Raw genomic sequence first — 17206 nt, 5'->3', positions numbered from 1 at the left:
GGTTACATTTACAGGTTTACGAACTGCATTACTTTAAATATGGCGCTGGCAGTTGTCTGCCAAAGTTTCCATTCAAGCAAGATAAAACAAAACCAATTTCGTGTACAGACGGTTTGGCCCTTAGATTTAATTATTGCAAAGGGAGAATAAGAACTCTCTTATAGTTTAGGAAAAGGTGTTTATTGTCAAAGTTATCATAAATTACACAAGTAACAGCAATGAGTAGCCAAACAGTACCTATTGTTAACTATACTTAGGATAAATATATACAGTTATCAAAATCAGCTGCTGCTTTTTTTTAATGAAAACTAGAGACTAATTTTAATTTTCGCTGTTACAATATAAGCTTCATTCATACTATTTTATTATAACTTAAAGATGCGCTGTCTTTTGTTTTACATGTTAAAAAATAGCAAATATATAAAAACGCGTAAATCAAAACTACGTAAGAAAGTATAAAATATTAATAGCTATCGCTAGTAAGTATTGTACGTTTCTGTGATGGAATAATGAGATTTATTATTGTTTAATCTTTATAACAATAGGTAGGTAGGTACCTAGCGTCCGTTTAAAAATAATTGTGAATATTTTTTTTGGAAGGGGCTTGAAAAGATAATGTCCATTTATTTAATGTCATAATAAGAAACTTCTAGCGTTTAAAAAGTATAAATGTATCTAATTCACAGAATAAAAAGTCTTTTACTGTTTAGTATCACTTATTTTGTAGGTTCATTGTAATAAACACAGATTTTCCTTTTATTATTGAGAAGGTTGATTTATTTATTGATTCATTATAAAAGATCATTGTAATTTCTGTTATGAGTATCGTTTCCAAATGGAATAGTAAAAAATCACGAACCTCTGGCAAGCAGTAAAACCATGTAAATGTATATGATTTATTTTATAACTCTAGAAATACTAAGTAAATCAATAAACTACATTTTCATTTCTAATTTCAACGGTTTTATATCGATGATGTTATAGTCAGACCGAGAAAAGTCTGCAGCGGAGTTGATAGCCCACTCAGTGCATGTGTTATTTTAAACGTCAAACTTCAATGAAATTATGACGTATAAATAACACTTTCACTACGCGGGCTATCAATTCCGCTGCAGACTATTTTTGGTCCGACTCTAGTTGCTGTCCTTTACTATGCTCAAGCGTCTATCTAGAAAAATTAGAATAACTTTAAGATAAATAAGACCAAAACTAAGCACCGTTTTGCTGTTAGTAACTTTAAATATACCTTATTTCTGCGTCAGAGGCACAAAGACTTCACAATATAAAGCACATGCCTTTGACATTAATTGAAACCTTTTATATCTGTTATTTTTAGTTACAAATTTAATTAACTACTTACTATAAAAAATCTTATATTTAACAGAAATTTGTGCTCCAACATCTACGACTACGAAGTGTAAAATGATTTAAAATTACTTTCTAATATTTTATTGTCTATATATTCCCTTACGGTATCGTTAGGTATATCTAATAGGTAAAAGTTTATATATGAAACAATTCTCTAAAATAGTATCCGTAAACGCACAAACATAAAATTCAAATTTATAATAGAGATATTATTATTCAGACGATTTCAAATTTATTGTCAGAGTAACATTCAGTACATTAAAATTTATTACATATGAAGTAATTCAAGGCTATAATATAGATACCTCTTAGGTCAAAACAATCCACATCTTGGTAACTTGAAAATGTCCCATAGCTAAGCTAAACTATTTTGGACGACCTAATAATGATGCACTATTTGTAGAAAACTTCTTATCATGGTCAGATGTCATGCAGGTAAAAGAAGTTTTACTAAGCAAAAATTTATTTATACTTATTTGACATTTAATTTAAAGTAGGCATTCGTAAAATATTTTAGAAATAATTTACATAAATACTAAATTTAACAATTCATTTTATTGTCTCTTATTTTGTTGTTTTCATAGCAAATACATCTTCCAAACATCACCCTCGTAATTATAAAATCTGTACGACAACTTTACATTACACGAAATTTTACATTACACGATCCAGTATCATTGTTTTGTAAAACCATTTTCGATACAGGAAAACTATTTATTATAAATTGATTATGCCTGCAGCGGAAAATTTTAACCCTTCGATTTCGTACAGTTTTACGACACATTTAATGATATTGATTTAACAATTTATTCAATTGATTTATTCAAACTGCGTTCTTGTAAATTTCAGTTCTCGCCTTAGTAAAAGGTTATTTTTCTTGAATGATCAACTTCTCTTCACATCTATATAAAATATATATTGCATAAAACACGAATGCTGCACTCTTACATATATAGGTATTATATGTAGTAATTGGTTTAGATTCCATTTATGGTATTTATTGTCACATACGTATATTTTATACTAACAATAGTAGACTTAACAATAATAAAAGTATAGTTGTTATACAAAACGTTTAAAAATCTATTAATATTGTCAAGCACGAGACATGCACCTAAAATAATCTTAATTTAACTACTTATTTTTTTATACATTTAGCCGATTTTTATTGTCGAAGTTTCTATTGTGACGCTTTTTTACTTAAATCATTAAAATGTAATTATTGTCAAGCCGTAAGCTTTTTCAATTCCGTAAAATGTAAATACACAAATGTATAATCATTACTCCTATGATATTTATTTATTACAATAGTAAACTATTGATTTTCATCTATATTTTGAGGCTAAATCGTAAAGATAAATGCACAAAATGCAATTTATAGAATGTACTTGATATGAAATTGATTCAACTCTGATTGACATTATTTACCCAATTTAAAAAACTCCTGTACATAAATTCGTGCGAGCTCTGTTACTTCTTATATTATAATAATATCCCAACAATATATCACAATCTCCACGACGTATATGAAACAGCAAATCTCGTTTATTTAGTTTTAATTTGTAAATCCCAAAGTTTACAATTTGAGATAATCATGTTAATAGCTACCGTTTCATACACTTTTTTAACAGAGCTCGCTATTTGTGCAATGCAATCTTATCTTGATGCAATATTGTAAAAGGATATTAAAACGACAATCAATGCTGTAACCGTTGGTAGGTATACAGCTGCTGAGTTTGCTCTTTGATCTCCTGGAAGTGGTATTGGTTGGCCTGGATCTAGTACGTGAATCTTCCAACCCAGGTTATTGTGTGTGTAGCACTGGAACAAAATAGTAGTTTTGGAATTAGGATATAAACATTTTTTTGACAATGAGGAAAATCGCGCAGAGCTTAATACAGATGGCGCTGCAATCGCTTCAAAACAAAACATTTAATTATGTCAGTATAATCTGTGGGTTTTTGACCACATTCGTTATATCAAGATGGTGAAAACATTTCTTCGATGCTATAAAAAATGGCACTGACAAGCGCTAGTCAGCTTTTATAAAAAAATTTGGTTACTAGAGTCGCTTATACATATAACTGATCTAAGAAAATGGAATGGATACCCGTACTCACCTGATAATACACCAGATCAGGCGTCTCTTCGGCTACTGTCCAGTTGAGTATTCCTGGCTCGCCTTCATTACACTCCAGCTGTAGCGTCTTCATATAGGCCTCGAACGTGTCAGAGACGGCCGATTGATCCGTTGTCTTGTGTATCCATTCACAGTAGCGGCCGACTGAAATGTAACCCAACATTTAAAATTAATCATGTCAAAATTTCTTAGCTCTGAGGGCTTACCGTGAACCACGGTCGGCGTGTTGCCTCCCTGTCACACTTACGTACGAATTTACAAGTGCGACAGAGAGGCAACGCGTAGAGCGTGATTCGCGGTAGGCCCTCACAGGTCGGCGAACGTGGGATCTTTATTTGTGTTTGCTAAAATAGACAAAGATATTTAGTTAATATACATTACATGCTTCGTATTAAATTTGGGTGGCCAAATTCTAAAGCATAATAAATTTTGAGTACCTAATTATTATCAGAACTGAATAAAAATGTTACCTCTGCAATGTTTAATGAGAGTAACGAGAGCGCTGTACGGCTCCATACATTATGCGGTAACTCTGGTTAGTGTTTCAGCGACCACAATAATTATTGTGCAACACTGCGCAATTTATTTCAGCTGTCCATCAAGGAGCACGATTTTTTTTTCAGTCTTGTCAATCAATAACTCTTCTAGAGTTAAACCAAGAAAAGTCTGCAGCGATTTTGAGAGCCCACACAATGCAAGTGTTATTTATACGTCATAATTTCATAAAATGTTGACGTTTAAAATGACACTTGCACTGCGTGGGCTATCAAAATCGCTGCAGACTTTTCTTGGTCTAACTCTAAACTCACTAGCAGTAGGGTACGCGTAGCCTTCGTTGTCGCGCGCCACTCCCGCAAACACACGCTGCTTGTTCTGGTCTTCTGGCTTTTTCTGCCCGTAACCGCCTTCGGATGAGTCGCTTATGTAGAACGGATGGAATCTAAAAAAAGAGATTATAACTAAAGTTAAAAAAAAAATGCAAATGACGACCACAGGATAACATACCACCACCACAGGGGGACCACAGGAGGAATCACATATTATGTGGCAGGATTTGTTACGAGTACCAATGTTCTAATACTATGTAGTTTCAAAATAATGTAATTAAATATACAAAAACTGTATTGTATTTAAACTAAATAGACAATACGCCTTGCCAAACCATGCCTTAAACTTCTTCTCTGTAGTATCTCTCTCGACAGAGCCTTAACCTACCATGATTTAAAAATAATGGTAGGTTTTTTAAAGCAAATGTGGTATCATTATTTCCTTTGTCAATAGCAAATGTCAAAACTGACGCTGCTGATATGGAAAAGGTGGTAACTTCAAAATTTAAGATTTGTCTTACGTAGTTAATACACACCTATATTTTTAATATTATTATTTAAATATTTAAAAAAACGGACTATTGGAAAGTAACCCAATTTCTTATTTAAAATTAATCCCGATATATCTACAATTTCGTGGATTTATTTTTGATGAAATAGTATAAAATCTATATTTTATACGGATAATATTGAGTAGTGATACTAGTGATTACACAATGGAATAAATTGTGGTCGAATTAGTATCTGGTACCTAAATATTTTTAATGCGTATTTATATAATGTTTATAAATATTCATTTGGAATTTCAGCAAAACCAAGCCAAACCAAGCCAAGGCAAACCAAGGCAAACCAAGGCAGCGCTTATGTAACGTCATCGACAAAGATCTAAACGCCTGTGGGTTAGCGGAAACCAATGTCCAGGATAGAGCGAAGTGGAAGGAGAAAAGTAGGAAAGCGGACCCCGTCACAGAACGGGACAAGCGCTAGGAGAATGATGATGATCTAATTTCAGCAAAAAAGAGGGTTTAACAATGGATAAGTGACACATACTTAGCAGGGTTGGTCTGATCCTCGCCGCCCTCGACAATGAAGGTGTACGTCTTGCCTCGCTCCACATACAGCTCCGGAATCAGCTGGTCGTTGATGTACCATGCGATACCCCAAGATGGATGCCCTGGTGAAGAGATACGAATTAATATTGGACAGTTTTAAAATAATATAAACAGCATTAACCTCCAAAAATACCTACTCCAAAAAAAAATTATTTTTTTACATGGGTTTTGACGTAAACATTAAAAAACGTCTAATTTTCGAATAAGTGCATAGCATACAGAAAATTATTAATAAATAATAATTGTCTACGATGAAGATGAATAAAATTCAATAAATGCTTTGTATTTTCATTTTAAAGAAAAAAGCCAAATGATCGAGGACTATATATTCGAGGTTAATTAGTTTTCATACTTAAATGGTAATATTAATTGAATTAAAATAATAAGGATTGATTAAATAAAAAAACAACGTATTATAGGACGATAAAAGGGTTAATATAGTTACCATACGGTAAAAATCCTTTACTTATGTCATTGTCTGCGTGTAAGAAAAAGAAAATACGAATAAATCAATTTATATCAACTCCACAGTCACAAATGTCACAATCACAGGCTCCTTAGAGAACCCAACTTTCCAGCGTTTCAATATATATTATTATTATTTAATATACAGAGTAGGTGGATATATACCCACTCTTACTTATACAATATTTTCAACAAAGGTTCTGTAGACACAGATCAGATATACCTATCAACTTGGTCTAGTCAAAAAATAAGGATAAAATTTAATGATAGATCCGTTTAGATAAAGTCACTGGACACGATTATACCACTAAATAAGTGGGAGTGAGATCCGCCGCGATCTCAGTTGTAATACTTGTAATCATACCAGTGATAGGAGTGTAGCCTCGCTTGCCACCAGCAGGCCCGATGCGGGCGGTGAAGTTGGTCACGCCGGCGATGACGCGCGGCGGCCATGGCGCGGGGCCGTCGTCATCCAGCTCTGATAGACCGATGCACGTGTGGTCGTTCTGGAAAATGTACACATTTTTAAACTTTCTTTTCGGTAGAAGCAGGCGTGGCTCACTCCGCGATTTTGTCGCTTTGCTATAGGTAGCTACAAGTACATCCGTTCCGGACCAATTTTGGTGCCTAGTCATAAGCCGCGCGTGGCGCTGTCGCCACCTAGCGGCCATATCTGTCCTGATCGTAACAGACGCGTTTTGTTAGAGTTTGAGTCTTCTGTACCCAGTGCCGGATTTACCACTAGGCTGAGTAGGCTGAAGCCTAGGGCGGCAGATTTTAGGGGGCGGCAAATTTGGGTCAAAAATATATTTTATGTGCTGTTCAGATAGGGTAGACCGGAATTAATTTGTAAAATTTAAATAACAAGCATAATTTGTCGATATTGCCGCCCTCTGTCATGTCAAGACCTTTTTGAAGTACGGAACCCTAAAAATGTACCTACCATTTTATCGAAAAAATTTCGCGCTCGCTACGCTCGCGTTTTCATTTAAGTACCTACATTATTTGTGACCCATCTGACTGCATTGTAAATTTGGAATGGTCGTGTATTCTTGTATCTTCGTGGTATTATGGGTTCCGTTTTTTTCCATTTAAAGTACGGAACCCTAAAAATTTACCTACCTACTATTTTCTCGAAAAAAATTCGCGCTCGCTGCGCTCGCGTTTTCGTTTAACTGACTACATTTTATTGTGACCTATCTGACCATATCATTGAATGATAGCACAGAACCTAGTAGAACGCCAGCGGTAATGTCCACGCTATCGGAGCAGCTTCCGTCTACTATACGGCTCATATGCGTCTACCGAATAAAAAGCTAGCGATCCATTTGTATAGCATAGTCTTTCGAGCAGAGTCAATTAATGCCAGAGCCGACCGAACTCCTTAGCTATATCCAGCCTGACTGCCAATGCCTCACCTTGATTCTCAATGGCCAAAACCCAGCGGTACCCACCGGTCACCGATCAGATCAGGCAAATATAAAGAGGTTGCATCGTCATTGAGTGACAAAAACGGCCCATATAAATAAATCTATATCTAGAATGTGACATTTGTGACGTCACCTTATATGCATTTTAATATGGCTATGGTGTGTTGTACTATAAAATTAAACGCCTCTGACAGGAAAGTACTTTAAAAAACCTATAAGCGAGGCGGATAGGGGCGGCAAAATCGGCATAGCCTACGGGCGGCAAATGTCTCAATCCGGCACTGTCTGTACCTAGTACTATTATTTCTTCTGTGGTAGAAGAAAGCATCGTAAGGAAAACAGATTGATTCCACAATGTGACTTAATGGGTTATGGGTTAATAGACCTTTTGGGAAAAGAGCCAATGTTGATAATGAGGTGATGACGCTAGTATATTTCTGTAAGTTCAAAAAAAAGTAGAAATATGTTGAGGCGTTTCGAAAGATTTGCCAAAAACATTACAAGAAGCTCAATAATGCCAAAATTGTTAAATCTAACTTTATTTATTCAATTAACTAAAGACATTGGATTAGCTTTTTATATTTAAAAAAACATAGCATGCCATGCATATCAACAACACCAGCACAGTCACTGTTTCTTGGCTGTTCTTAAAAGTTCAGTTTTCTGCTGCTACTATATCCAAAGTATCCAATCCATAACATTATAAAAATACTAGCTTTTGCCCGCGACTTCGTCTGCGTGGAATTAGTACTAGCAGCTAGAGTAAGTACAGCGCCTGGATAAAATCTAATAGCAATTCGAACATAATATGCTTAATAGTTTACACCAATTAACCTTTTCACCCTCTTTAGGGATGACTTCTGACAAGCTATCCTATGTCCTTCCTCGGGACTTAAACTATCTCTATGCCAAATTTTAACTAAATCCGTTCAGCGGTTTAAGCGTGAAGAGGTAACAGACAGACAGACACACTTTCACATTTATAATGATTATTATTATATATATTATTAATTGATTATCACAATAATAAATTTCGCATATAAATATTATAGTATATGGATATGGATTACCTGAGCTCCAAAGTCAAGCTGCACATCAGTTCTAGTAGTATCCATAAAGGAATGCGCATTGGCCTCATATCGCGAGTTGAGAGGTCCAAACGCCGCAATCACGGACTGCGAGCGCGATGTAAGCACTTCCTTGTCCTTGTTTGGTTCTTTGGCCGCTAGAGGGCGACGGTAGGTGATGGTGGTTATGCCGTTCTTCTGCTGTCCGGATACTGTCAAAGATTGGGGAATTATTGAACGTTTTAGCCTCAAGATGTAGAATTTTTTTTAATAAGACCAACAAACCTAAAATGGTACGATATATTGCAGGGCTCTCCAAACCCCGGCCCGCGGGCCAAATCTGGCCCGCTAAGCGTTCCAATCCGGCCATGGCCCTCAGGAAAAAAAGTTTGGAGACCCCTGATATATTGTACCTATCTACTGTTCCACTGATGACTAAAGAGGTAGCTTTTGAGAGATTTTATAATAGTATGGGGTTTCAAAAAAGAGTGTACCTACATACGTGTAGAGCAAATGATACCCCTATAATGGAAAGTGTCCTAAAGATTGTCTGGAAGAGATCGCTCTTTAGCGATAAGACCGCCTTTTGTTGCCTCTGTCTTCATGTATTATGTATGTCTCTCTGTAAATGTTTTATTGAGGTTGTGCAATGTCACCGCTTACCATGCGGGTTGTACGCTCATTTAATTTGCTATTGAAATCTTTGCTCTATTGCGAGGAACTTAGCGAATACAAATGGAATAAGAAAGTAAGTATTAAATTAACATGTTGCTAAAATGTAAATCAACTTGAAAAGGTTAAAGAAGAAAGTGCTCCGGCTGGGCGATGCGGTATAAGAATAGGGTTACATAATACTGTGAAGAGTATTGGAAATCTTAAAATCTGAGAATAGTATTGCAGCACATGTGTATTAGATTTGCATAACGTAACTGGAAATATACTGACCTACGACAACGTCGTTGCTGCCGCCAAGTCTCGCGTCGGGGCACACGCCTCTCTCTCCGTCACATTGGGCTAAGTGGCTTATCGTGTAGTCTGCTACTTTAGGTTGATTCGCTCTGAAAATAATACAACATTACTTAAGTTTTGTAGTCTTGCTTTTAGTCGAAGTTAGAGATTTTGGACTGCTACCGCGAATGTAAAATTAGAAAGAAAGGCTATGAATTTGAGTGGCCAGGACGCAGATAGACAATTTTCACACTGGGAACGTCGCGTGGACCAATCCACGGTATGATTTATAATGATTTTCCTCCACAGCATAGAGGCTTTTTATTACTAAGTGTAATATCTGGTACTAACAAAGTAACTGGTTATTACTAATGGTGGTCCCACACTGGCTGTTGTAAAATGTTACATAACAATGTATGACCAGGGCAACATAATAAAACACTATCAATACTATCTCATTGTCCCTGTCACACACGATTTTATATAACGTTATATTATAATAGCCAGTGTCGGACTACTATAAAGCATTCACAATCAGCGCGACCTACGCGCTATGTTTGTAGCCGATAACGTAGATATATGTTTTCCCGCTGTGTAGCGAAAAACACCTACATACCTACGAACAGCCGCTGTCAGTGAAATGTGTTGAAATTTGGTGTTAGCATTGTAAATATAACTTAGAAATAAATTAATATAAATTTTAAATTTTAACGTTACTGGATCCCGGCTTAAAGGACCAATCAATATATTTTATGAACAATACTTACTTGTTGTCCCAGTAAGCAACCACCACATCAGCGTTCAGCATGGCCGGTCTGCCCTCAGCTCCTGATATCCCAAAAGCCATGTATTGTTCTCGCCTTAGACGCGCCGAGAGCGTTATTTGTATTTGGTTGCCCTGGAAATATTGTAAGCATTAGACTGTGATAGTGACAACCCTAAAGTGTAGTTTTTGGGGCTGTGCATCAAATGTGTTACACATAAAGGTACCACATTGTCAGTTGTCGATAAGGTTGATTTTAAAATAGAAGGGTTATGGAAATAGCGTCTCATTGCCAAGCGATATTAGGTACCCTTTTGTTTAAAAACGACAGAAATGTATGTGGTGATTTAGTTATTGCTTGTAATAACATATAATACAATTGTTGCTTGTAAAGCTCTTCTAGCTCTTCTACTTTCAGATTTTTATAATTCATTCATAGCAGGGAAGAAATGGATTTGTCAGAATTATACTTATGGGCTGTTAATATAACAGATGTAGTAAATTACGTTCAAAAGTAATAGCGATGAATGCAATAATTTAGTTTTACATTTTTGTAACATAATTATTTTGATTACAGGTTTTGAAATGAGAACTGAATTTCGATATTAAAATAATCAATATTTATACCAGAATAAAAAAAAACCTTTTTTATTGTTATTAAATTTAGTTCTCATTTCATATTAATTGCAAGTCATAAAAAATACAATTGCTGTAATTATGCATTTACAAATATATTTTACCTTATTGTTTCACAGCAGACCAATCGCTTGGATGTGGAAAGATATTATCTAATTATTTTCATGATGGATAAAAAAAACATCCTCAAAATAATATGAAATCCTTAATAAAATTGCAAAGTTTTTTTTTTCATGCACATATTTTGTACAGTAGGTAGGTACGTTACGTACAATATCAACTAGCAACTGAGGGTAAAGCTATCTCTTTTGGTGCTATTATTTTAATTCGTCTATTAGGTACATTTATTCAACGTTAAATTTTTGCGATGTTTATTTTACTGAGCAGTTTTTTTTACATCCGTTGTGACAGAAAAATCTTCAGAAAATTCTCGATTTACGAGATAACGTTAGACAATTTCGTGGAATACTCGTTTTACAAATGACATATTTAGGCAAAAATAATCCTATACGTGGCATTATGACCTCAGCCGTATGTCAATATTGCAGCTACTAAAATTATGATAAAAAAACGAAATTAAGAGTTACCTGTAGTTCCCATTTGACCTGCAGCCTTTTGTCTAAAATTTCCTTGCAGTTATTAGTAGCGCTAGCGGGGGTTTGTGACGTAGTTGAACTTGTCTGAAATATTTGGATAAAATGTTATTTTGGTTCTTCAATTCGTTTCATGGTAGGTATAACATTTACTCGTACATTCCATTTCGCCGTAACACGTTGTTACTACAATTAATATATAAAAAGGATATTTATAATAATAAACATACTGTAGTTAAGTTATTTACTATAGTATGGCAAACCAATTTGTCAAAAAAAAAACAAGGCGGCGTTTTTTGAAAATATAGGCGCAAACTGTCCATCTCCCGTAGTCAATTTGAATTTCACATCTTTTCTACGGATTATACGAGTAATTGGTTTTCCCGACTATAGTTTATCAATTAAAATAACCAAGTAGTGAACTGAAATAGATTTTATAATTGAATAAAAAAGTTAGTATTTGTTAAAAAATAATAGAAATATACTTACAGGGTTATACCACCAAGCAGGCTGTTAAAATAGACAATTCCAGTTCCAAGGTAAGCAAAGAGAAAAGGCAAACAAACAAGCAGATTTATTAAAAAGATAAACACACAATAAACAAATTAGTAACATGGTAGCATTTAGTAGCTTTTGGTAGATTTCAGTCTTGTAAGTTGGTAACACTATTTTAGAAATTTTGCCGCTTTTTTATATTTTAGAAAGTTTAAAATTGAATAATTAAAGTTTAATTTATATTAATCGTAATATTATTATATAATTTAGTTAAGTTTTCTAATATTCTTTACAGGTTGGAGTAGGTATTCGCTACAGGAGTAGCGAAGAGGAGGAGGAGTAAGTTAGGTACAAAATATTTGAAATTTTCGAATCAACCAAACCAATCAAAAGTGTACTGTATCGGCTGGACATAAGGTTGTTTTTTGATAACTAACGGTTGTGACTTAGATCTATGTCGATGGTTTGTCTTCTTTTTCCTTTTTCCCTGAAAAGCATAGACAAAGCGAAGTAAAATATTAGTCCATGGCAGCGCTGAAAAAAAAATGTTAGTGGCACAGAAAGATATCCAAAGCTGCTTGTTAGAAAAATGGCAATGAAAATAAATTAGCACAAATTATTAAGAAAAATATAATAGAAAATTGGTAGTTAGTGTAGTTATGTATAACTACACTAATTACCGATACACACTCACACACACACACTACACAAATTAAATGTATACCTATAAGAATAAAACAACTAACGTAGTCTATAATTGCAGCCCTAAGTAATTTGAATTGGCTAAACAGAGACAGAATTTTATTTTCAACTTTTTTTTTAATACCCACTATACTTAGGACAGTTTCTATATTGTACATATAATCCAGTATATATAAAACATTTAATAATCCCAATTAAACTATAGTTCGTTTTTTTTAGCATTAGAAATAAGGTAAACAATCTTGATGTGTCTTTAAATTGAAAAACACATTTTAAAAATAAGTTACGGCAAATATGTAACAATTATGAATCTAATACGATCATTTATATTCTTCTGCTTTCATAAGTAATAGTTTTTGAATTTTAAAAAGCGTTTTTCAATTATAAGACTTGTCAAGATCGCTTACCTTCTTGGAAGTTTTTTCTAATGCTTAAAAAAACGAACTATAGAGGGAACCAATGTTGTAAGTTTTTCTATCATAGTAAATCAAGCACATCGGTTCCATTCATTCATTCGCTCGATTATCTTTTCCATTTCCCATTGTATCGATCGATGTTGTAATTGCAGGGAAAGTGGAACGATAACTCAACGTCTTTGTTACGTTTTTAATATAGACGAAGTAGTATATACTAGGTCTATTGTTGTTGAATTCAATAATTCATTTTCCAGCATGTCTAAATTAACTTTGCACCGACATCGCAATGAAAAAGTGTGAAATGAACGATTAATTTCATTCTCACGAGTGCGAATAAGGCGGTACTTAAATTTAAAAAAAAATTGCGGCACGGGGGTTAGCGGACCGGAAACTTCATCTTTATAGTTTAATATAAGAACGATATTTCGTTATGCTATTTTGTTATACCATGGCAATAAATAAATTATTATGATTATTACAAAATAGCATCATCATTTTCAAACTCACAGTAATTTTCGTCTGCCCCAACGCCGGCGGCACATCTAAGTCCTTTGGGATATAGACATGTCCGAAGTTGTGCCGGTACTCCACACACCAGACAGCGAGCCAGTCTATGTCATACGCTGTTAGCTTCCCGGGCAGTTGGATCTCGATGTCTTCCCCTTGGTAGCCGCGGAGGGGGTGGAGGGATCCGCTTTCGCTTGGGACCTGGAGATATTGCAAGTTAGTGTTTCAATGTAAATAAAATGAGGAAAAAGTCGACGAAGAGGGATTAGGCTCGCTTCCATTGCCTACCCAGAAATACCTACGTGTCGGTCCCAGCGCCATCTCAAAGCAAGTTAGGAACGTAAACGGAGAACGTTTTGGCGTCTAGAACGCTGATGTTGGATACCTTAGTGCCAAACGGATTGGGCTCGCTTCCATTGCCGACTAAGAAATACGCGTCAGGCCCGGCGCCATCGTAATGCAGTATAAGAATGTAGAACGTTTTGGCGTCTAGAACGCTGATGTTGGAAATTACCTTAGTGCCAAACGGATTGGGTTCACTTCCATTGCCGACCCAGAAATACGCGTCAAACCCGGCACCATCATAATGCAGATTAGGTATGTAGAACGTTTTGGCGTCTAGAACGCTGATGTTGGAAATTACCTTAGTGCCTACGGATTGGGTTTTCGCTTCCATTGCCAACCCAGAAATACGCGTCAGGCCCGGCGCCATCATAATGCAGATTAGGAATGTAGAACGTTTTGGCATCTAGAACGCTGATGTTGGAAATTACCTTAGTGCCAAACGGATTGGGTTCGCTTCCATTGCCAACCCAGAAATACGCGTCAGGCCCGGCGCCATCATAATGCAGATTAGGAATGTAGAACGTTTTGGCGTCTAGAACGCTGATGTTGCCAGAGCGGAGGCCGTGCGCGAGCCTCTTCAGTTCGGGGAGGACTCTCGGCCTCGGAGGGTCGAGGCCTGGCGGGATGAATACGTCGCCGAAGTTTACCTGCCGAAGAGAAGCATATGGGTCATAAACAGATTTAGGTTTTAATTTGTTTTATTTCTTCCCGAAAGTAAAGATAATTAAAAGTTAGACTTGTTGTCAGCTTTTGGGAACATAAGAGACAACTTTAGTTTATCAAACTAATGTATAAAGTTAAAATTTAAAATATGCAAATAAATATTGTAATTGTCTGTTGGTGACAGCTAGAACTATGGTGAAAATATATTTTAAATAAATAATATATACCTGCGTACAAAAAAACTTATCTAATACATATTTCATAACATCATTCATTATCAATATCACACATATTTAGCATCAAATCTAACTCAAACCGCCCTCAAATTATACGAAACATTATTACAATCAAACCTAATTACCTACTACGTCTGCTACACCCGTTATCATCACAATTGAATGAGCCACAGATAAGAGAACGAGCGGGTGAATGGAACTCGAAACAAAGATGGCGGCGTTTTGGCGGGAACGGGCGCGCATGCGTACGCACGCGATCGATATTTTGACGCGATTGATAACTAGCGTAATGCTTTAATAACAGCGGGTTTATGACTGGGGTAATATTTTTGGAAACGTTTTAAATTAAATAAAAATTTAAGCAGGTTATATTATATAGAAATTTATATTTGATGCATATTTCTACGATTTTGATTAATTATATAGGTACCTCCTTAATTTCCTTAATTGGACTTTGACTAAAATTTTCAAAAATTGTGTACCTACCTACCATGTCTTCACATTTTTTCGTAGTAAGGCTAAGAATAATAAAGCGTAGAAACTATACCTATACCCAAAATTTAAACCAAAATACGACAATTTCCTTTTTAGTTTTTACTGTTACTACCTATTATCGAGTGAAAAATGACAGCGTTTTACACAAAAATAAAACGCTAATTAAATAACTTACCCTATTCGGAACCTAATAATAATATTGAGAGTGGCAACACTGTGTTGTCGGTCATATTGTCCTTTTCTAGCATATACGTCCCTCTCTCTCCCACACTCCCACCACACAGCAGTTTGCTTTTTTGGCGGTTGTCGCAAAAACAAATTTCCAACTCATTGTCTCAAAATTATACATATTTACACCAGGCAGGATTAAAACTTTAGGTTCCGAATAGGGTAAGTTATTTAATTAGCGTTTTATTTTTGTGTAAAACGCTGTCATTAAACAACTGTACCGCTATTCGGAACCTAATAATAATATTGAGGATAATATTGAAACAACTGTACCGCTATTCGGAACCTAATAATAATACGTGCAAAATCGCTCTCTATATTTAAAACTCGTCTAAAGGAACATTATTTGTCTAAGTCCTAATCCTTTCGTGCTCTCCCTGAAACCCACGGTTGTTATGGCTACCTTGACATTTATAGGTATTAGTTATATATAATGTATGTAGTAATTTGTGTAGTGTATGTTTTACTGTATAGTTGTAGTTTATGTATTTTATTATATTTGCTATTTTTATTATTGCACCACCCGTACGCTCAGTATGTTCGCCGTTTCGCTATCTGAAGGTTGTCTGGAAGAGATCGCTGTTTAGCGATAAGTCCGCCTGTTGTTACCTACACCGTTAAACTCCAATGTTTTTTCTGTATCTTTTGTTTTGTAGTGTGCAATAAAGTATTTTATTATTATTATTATTATTGAGACGTGTTTGTTATCGCCTGGTGGTGGGAAGACGCCAAGCCAATGTGATTTATACATGTACTTATTATGTATATGTAATATTATTATATTATGAGTGTTTAATTAATTATGCAGTACACCCTTTATTTTAACACCCGTGAGGAGAGAGGTATTTAGTAAAGCATACAATTTGATATTCCATTATATAATGATACTAACTTAGCATTTTATATACGTACTTAATGTACTTATAAATGTTCAAAAGAATAAGTGAGTCACCACAAGGGTGCTATACTGGTACTTAATTACATGAAAACTGGGTAAAAAAAAATGTGATAGGTCAGTCTACTCTTCAAGGAGCATACAACATCTGTTATAAGGAGTAATGTAATTCAAGTATGAGAAGATAAAAATAATAAAGTACTAGAGTAGTTTTTATTTATAAGTAGCAATTATTATCAAATTTGATAATAATTATCTATAATAGTAAAGTAAGCAGTTGCAGGAATATAACAAGGACAGGACCTTTCTTATTTCCAGAATCCCTCGGGATTAAGTAGACGAATATTTTAATTATTCTTTATATCACTATCACCACAAAGTTAATAAAATTAGGTACTTGTTGAAATGTCATAGAGAATCACTAAATTTCTTTAATGACTGTAAGCCATATACTTTGTTATAGGTTATAGCTATAAAATGCATTTAACCCTTTTAAACGCTTTACCTGGCTTTACTAACGAGAACGCGAGTCAATGTACCTAAATAAACCTTACTTGAAAGTGTGAAGGTTACTTTGAGAGCTTAAGCCACAACACTCATGTGTTCACTGCGCTGTGAGCACTAGTTATGACGCTTTTTGGTGTTCTTAGCGTTCAAATGGTTAATGTAGAATTGCCACAGAACTTTATCAATGATATTTGCAGAGTCATTCTAATTAAACTCATGTTTAGCTATCATAACCTTAATTTTACTCATTCATTTGTATATATGTAGTAAGAGTAATTTCTCAGTGGTTTCCTTTATCTGGTGCCTACTGGTAGACATAAGCCTTGAAACTTTATTGGTTCTGACCGCTAAAGAGGCTTAATTTCTGT

At 34.9% G+C, this 17206-nt stretch overlaps 1 protein-coding gene across 1 annotated transcript in view; it reads right to left on the bottom strand.

Moving 5' to 3' along the window:
- Positions 1–158: 158 nt before the first annotated feature.
- LOC134675074 (protein Skeletor, isoforms B/C) overlaps positions 159–17206 on the bottom strand; it is a 60385-nt gene continuing 43337 nt past the window's right edge. The window contains exons 6-16 of the mRNA XM_063533236.1: positions 14243–14461; positions 13470–13670; positions 11344–11436; positions 10125–10255; positions 9355–9467; positions 8413–8621; positions 6277–6418; positions 5386–5509; positions 4318–4448; positions 3489–3652; positions 159–3189 (exon numbers count right to left, since the gene is read on the bottom strand). Coding sequence (XP_063389306.1) covers positions 3025–3189; positions 3489–3652; positions 4318–4448; positions 5386–5509; positions 6277–6418; positions 8413–8621; positions 9355–9467; positions 10125–10255; positions 11344–11436; positions 13470–13670; positions 14243–14461 — 1692 coding nt within the window. The 3' untranslated portion in view covers positions 159–3024. The remainder of the gene's footprint in view (positions 3190–3488; positions 3653–4317; positions 4449–5385; positions 5510–6276; positions 6419–8412; positions 8622–9354; positions 9468–10124; positions 10256–11343; positions 11437–13469; positions 13671–14242; positions 14462–17206) is intronic.

This window comes from Cydia fagiglandana, chromosome 21 (genome assembly GCF_963556715.1).
Source record: "Cydia fagiglandana chromosome 21, ilCydFagi1.1, whole genome shotgun sequence".
In the NCBI taxonomy this organism is placed as follows: domain Eukaryota; kingdom Metazoa; phylum Arthropoda; class Insecta; order Lepidoptera; family Tortricidae; genus Cydia; species Cydia fagiglandana.
Note: the sequence above shows the minus strand (reverse complement) of the source record. Positions and strands in the feature narration are given on the sequence as shown.